At 40.4% G+C, this 5,559-nt stretch overlaps 1 protein-coding gene across 1 annotated transcript; it reads right to left on the bottom strand.

Moving 5' to 3' along the window:
* Positions 1-179: 179 nt before the first annotated feature.
* cyb5r3 (cytochrome b5 reductase 3) lies at positions 180-4,259 on the bottom strand. The gene is made up of 9 exons (XM_068306335.1): positions 4,119-4,259; positions 3,714-3,839; positions 3,521-3,593; positions 3,120-3,226; positions 2,903-3,032; positions 2,393-2,476; positions 1,783-1,868; positions 1,566-1,665; positions 180-833 (listed from the first exon to the last, which is right to left on the bottom strand). Exons 1-9 carry the CDS (start codon positions 4,137-4,139, stop codon positions 661-663), a joined length of 900 nt encoding a protein of 299 aa, XP_068162436.1. The 5' UTR covers positions 4,140-4,259; the 3' UTR covers positions 180-660.
* Positions 4,260-5,559: the final 1,300 nt, after the last annotated feature.

Here is a 5,559-nt window from a genome sequence, read left to right as displayed (position 1 = left end):
TCTGTTGTAATTTTTTAGTGGCATCTGTTAAACTATGGAGTTTAACAGCAAACCTGGAACAATAAAGATTCAAAATTAAAGTAAGGCCTCAAGTTCAGCTTGAAACTGATTTTACGATGCCTTTTTAAAGAAGCAGTCGCTGTTGTCACCGGTAACATTAGTCAACGAATGGCTGAACAGAATATTGACAGCTTTAATGTGACTTTAAATACAGCTCCAGAGGGAAGGCAGAATACAGTAACAAAGCAGAAACAACTGGTCACACTGTAAAATATCCCAAAAAAAATCTTTGCAAGTTTTAAGGCACCTTTAACTCTGCACTGCTCTGTTACAAGATTAATGAGGTGGCAGCAAAGTTTGAAACAGACGCACAATCATGTTCATTATTCAAAGCAGTCAAAAAACATCCTCTGCACTTTATCTCTTCAGTCCCGCTCAGCCTCATCATTCAACTTATCCCATTCCTCCGTCACACCTGATTACATCAATTGGTCCGTGCTCTCATTCTGTTGCATCATGAATATCATGGCATAAATGTTGCGTAGAATACTTAGTGCAATACCCTCTGCAGCTTTACAAGTGCTTTAAAGCTTTCAGGGTGGGAGAAATAATAGATTCACTTCTGTGTCTGCACCTTGACCTCCAGGCGTGGACAGATGTTTAGTAGGCAAACCTGCGGCTACTGGAATGGCCGACTTTGTCCAGGTTGGGGGTGCAGGCAAACTGGATCATTGGTGGAGGTCCACACATCAGGATGAGTGTGTCTTCACTGGGTGGGGGCAGGTGTTCCCTCACCATGTCCTCGCTGATGAAGCCTTGGCTGTACTCCCATTCTGACGGAGACAAGACATCATGAACAAACATGTTTATTCCTACAGGCTGGATTTAACAGCGTACAAGGGGGCTGCAATATCTTGATGACAACTCTGCCTCTCACCGACACAACCCCTCCCTCCTCCTCATACATTGTTCTAAAGCAGTGGTAACCAACCTTTTTTTGCACCACGGATCCTATTTAACATCAGACAATATTTTCATGGATCAGCCTTTAAGGTGTGACAGATAAAAACAAAATAAAATGATATGATCTGCATAAAAACTGGTATGTTGGGTAATGGATTCTGCATCACTATTAGGGGCGGCCCCGATAAAAAGGTAGTCATGTGACCGAGGCAAGCATCTTGTGTCAAGAGTGACTCAGACAGATGTGGACGAGAGAATCCGGTAACTTTCCAAAACCAAACAGTTCAGAATTGGATAATAAAATGGAAATAATGTAAGTTCTGAATTCTTTCTGTGCGGCCTGATACACCCGCGATCCAGGACCGGGGGATTGGAGTCAAAAGGTAAATTTGATGGTACTTCAGTATCTTATTTCATTTATGTGTTGTTTTTATGTCCTGTTATTGTTTCTACCACTGAGCCACTGCCGCCCCTTAGAGTGCTTTTTGCCTGATATTTCATAATAAAGCATTTTGTTCATGTAACAGTTCAAGCTAGTTGTTAATAATCAGAAGTATGTCATCAGTAGTGGTAACACGTTCTGTTGTGGCTGCGGGGCTTACCTTCTGGAGCTCTGTCCAGTGTGAACCACAGCTTGAACCGGTCTGGGTTGTTGACCTGAATCTCCTCCAGCTCTGGTCTCAGCAGGATGTCTTTTTCAGTCTGATGGGACAGGAAGAACCAGCTTTCAGTCATGACATCCAAACTGCCACAAGAGGAAGATTAACAATAACACTCATCGTAAACATGCATCACGTGATCACAGGTGATGAAACTGACCTGGTTGGCAAACAGCAGGTGACAAACGGTCCGGTCCTGAGGATCCTTCATCACAGCTGTGATGAGCTGCAGCATGGGAGTTATCCCTGAAGAAGACAAAGCAATTTACCTTTGTCATACACACATCACGTGGCCAAAAGTGGATGGACACCCATATGTCCGCTACTTCTACATGTGTCAAATAAATGATCAATCATACTCTGTCAATTATTTATTTAGTCTAAGCATAAAAGATCATTTTCATGTGGCTTCATTAAATATTATAGATCAATCATACCATCTATCAAAATCAACACAATATATCCTGTTCTATCATATCTCAAGGCACAAAATCATTACTACCCAAATAAATTATATACTGTATTTAAGAAATGAGAAACTGTATGGTCCCTTTTCTGAGTTTTGGACATTTCTACACTAAACTAATGAGGAGCCTTACAAACAAAATAATTTCCAAACTGAGAAGCAATGACACTATAAATTATACAATTTTCAGACATAAGAAAAAATAAATCACTAATTTAAAAGAAAACAGAGAGGATGTGTAATTTATTTATTTCTCAGTGTCTTTATGGATATAACTAATTTAGATGAGTAGAAGTCTCCTCACCTGTCCCTCCAGCAATCATTCCGACATGTTTGGCAGTCTTCGTCTCAGCTGGCAACTTTTTCTCTGGTTGAACTGCAAACACGCCTGTGGAGGAGACGATAGGGCTTATTTCTATCATAACTGGCTTGAAAAGCTGCATCTATTCACCTGCTGTCTTAAGACATTAAAGGTCTGTGTTTCTAGTTACCAAGGTAACATCCGGGTTAACTGAGTTTAAGCATTGCAAGGCCAGTTTCAAACCACCAAACCTGCTCTGCTGTCGTCCCAGCTGCAACTATTTCTTTAATTGTGAATTATTGGTGGAACGTGTTTGTCTGTGTCACATAGAGTACTATAATTTGGTCTTTATTAGTACAGTATATGCTGCTCTGCTGCCAAATGTGTCATGCTTATATTTAGTCCTGCTAAATATAAGCATGACACATGTCATGCCCTTGAAAACCTGGCTTGACATATCAAGTAAGGAGACAATCATCCTGGGTAGTGCAGGCCTCAGACTATAGTGCTCACCTTTGCCCTTGTAAATGAGGAGACCACTGGGTCCTCTGAAATCGACAGTGTCGTTGATCTTGAGGCTCTCCAAGTACTGACTCATCTTCCCACCCTCAGGGAATTTAGGATGAACATTTTTAAAATATACCTATGACAGAGGGCAGCTGGGTTAGAAAAGTGGTTAAAAGAATAAAAAGATATCCGCAAATGTATCCAGCTTTCCTTCAAGTTTTACCTTTACTACCAAGTCCACATAGCCTTTGTCATCATCACTGGACACTGGTGTGTATGGACGCACAACCAGCTTCCCGTCTATTCTTGCAGACAAGTAGATGTGCTGCCCTGAACAGAAGAACATTGTGAGTTTATGATAAATAGTGGTTCCACACTATGACTGAAACCAACATGAACAACACCATCTGATGAGTAGTTTCTGTTCTAGTTCAATATTTGCTCATTTCTTTTACTTAAGATATTGTTATTGTCACATCAAAACAATACAGCTGAAGACCTCATCTTTGGTGTTTCTGAAACACTAAGGTCAGTGTAGACAAGCATCATTTTCATAATGACATAATGAATGCTTCGTGCTGGTCTCAACATGTTGATCTCTTGCACAAATGCACACATACTAACCGATGGGGAGACCCAGGACGTGCCCCGGGGAAGGGAGGGCAAAGCGAAATCTCCTTGTGTCATGACTGACAATCTAATGCAACACAGAGGAATATCTCCTTTAGACACTTCAACACACATGTTACATCGTGCAAAACAGAGAAATATATACATATTTTTTTTGCAGCATTGTTGTGATATTCAGAGCTGTTACCTGTTTGTCTATCAGTCGCAGCGCATACTTAATGTTTGGGTCCTCTAGGGTGATGGCTGGTCTCCTCTTTGAGAAGAAAAGCCTGAAGATCAGGTTGATGATGCCGTCAAAGCCGCCTCGGATCAGCTGTCATAAAGGCCAAAACAACAAATGGTTAGCATTAACATTAGCTACCAACTGTTAGCCCCTGGGGCGTTGTCTAACTTGTGCCATTTTGCATTTATCCATAGCAGGAGAAATGAGTCACAGCCATTCCTGCGGGTGGGCAGGCCCACTGCAGCTCCCACCGTGAACTTCAACTACACAAACTAAATGTTAGCAAGAGTTAGCCTGAGCTACGCGTATTAAAACAACTGACTTAGCTACAATTAAAAACCCCGATACTTTCCACGGTGATGCACTTACACCAATGATGTAGGACAGCATTTTCAGCTACTTTCAGTAACTACAAGGTCGCTGGTGAATCCAGGCAGAAATGAGGATCAGTTGACTGTAGCCACTGCCGAGCGCGCTGTCATGTACGAACACAAGTTGTGTAGCGCAGGCTGTACACATCCGGCCATGGTTTTCAAAATAAGAGTTTGACGATCTCTTTGAAAATAATTCATTTTTTGAAACGTTACTCCACGAGGGGTCCCAACAATTGACATGTCTACATATTTTTTGACATATGAGGTATTTTATACTTTTTTTAGTCCCTGTCAATGCCTGATATAATACGGCCTTGATATTAAATTCAACACGCAAACTGCTCTCTACCACTGTTTATGTACAATCCAGTACTGATATTGCTAGCTTGCTGGCTAACATGATACATACGTCATTTCCACATAGCGGGTCTGGCCTTTTCACAATAAAGCGCTTCACGGTATCGCAGTGGCAGCGCTGTTTACAAGTTATATTTAGAATTTCAATTGAATCAAGGTTTCACTTGACAAAAAGTGAGCTGGCATTGGAGGAGGTATGTGCTCTGCTGAGAGACCCTCTAGTTTTTGTTTGGTTATTTAATCACCTAGATTATTGCTTTTTCTTCTTTTGCTATTTTCTTTTTTGCAATTATTTCATTTGACATTAATCTATTCAACCCATTGTTTTAGGAGTACCACAGCATCACTGAAAACAGTCATTCATTCATTTTCATGTACCGCCGCTTTATCCGCCGTATGGGGTCACGGGGAGCTGGAGCCTGTCCCAGCTGGCATAGGGCATGCTGTGCAAAAACATATCTTCTAATACAAAGCAACTTCTCCACAGGCACCAATTTATCCAACTAGATGTGCATAAGGTTGGGCATCTATAGGTGTCACTTACCGCAAAACTTTGGTGTCAAACTTTGGAACAAACTGGATAAAGAAGTTGGGAGTCTAAGAATTATATCTGCCTTTAAAAAAGCTTTTAAAAATGTGACTTTGCGAGGTTATAATTCTGACCTAAATGATGGTTAATATCTCAGATTATTATGGCTTATTAAACTACATGTGCTATGCCTTTGAGAAATATCACAGTGAAATGTGACATTTAATGTATGAATTTGGTTCATAACGTGTAGTAAGGAGAGAGATGTTGTTGATTCTGGAGACGGGATTTAAGTTACATTTATAATTTCAACCCTTTTTTTTTTTTTCTTTGTCGGATGTTGTTGATGTTGTAAAAAATGATGAAGATGAAGTTTGCTGTAATAACATGTCCGGAAATAAATAAATAAACTGAATAAATAAACCTAAGTATAAGTCAAAGGACGCTCTCTATTGATGAAATGGTCATTCATCAATGTGACATCATCTAAAGGAAGGTCTCTTATCCCTCAGTACATAACAGCAAATAGTCAGTGATAGAAATTGAACTG

The sequence above is a fragment of the Antennarius striatus genome, chromosome 22 (assembly GCF_040054535.1).
Source record: "Antennarius striatus isolate MH-2024 chromosome 22, ASM4005453v1, whole genome shotgun sequence".
NCBI classification, from domain to species: Eukaryota; Metazoa; Chordata; class Actinopteri; order Lophiiformes; family Antennariidae; genus Antennarius; species Antennarius striatus.
This window is presented reverse-complemented; position numbering and strand designations above follow the sequence as displayed.

Bases quoted from the DNA above. Each gene is read 5' to 3' on its own strand.
- cyb5r3 (XM_068306335.1), bottom strand. From the start codon at position 4,139: ATGCTGTCCTACATCATTGGT. The intron at 3,594-3,713 runs GTAACAGCTCTG...GTGTTGCATTAG, and splicing joins TGCGACTGATAGACAAACAG to ATTGTCAGTCATGACACAAG. The intron at 1,869-2,392 runs GTGAGGAGACTT...TGTCTTCTTCAG, and splicing joins AATGATTGCTGGAGGGACAG to GGATAACTCCCATGCTGCAG.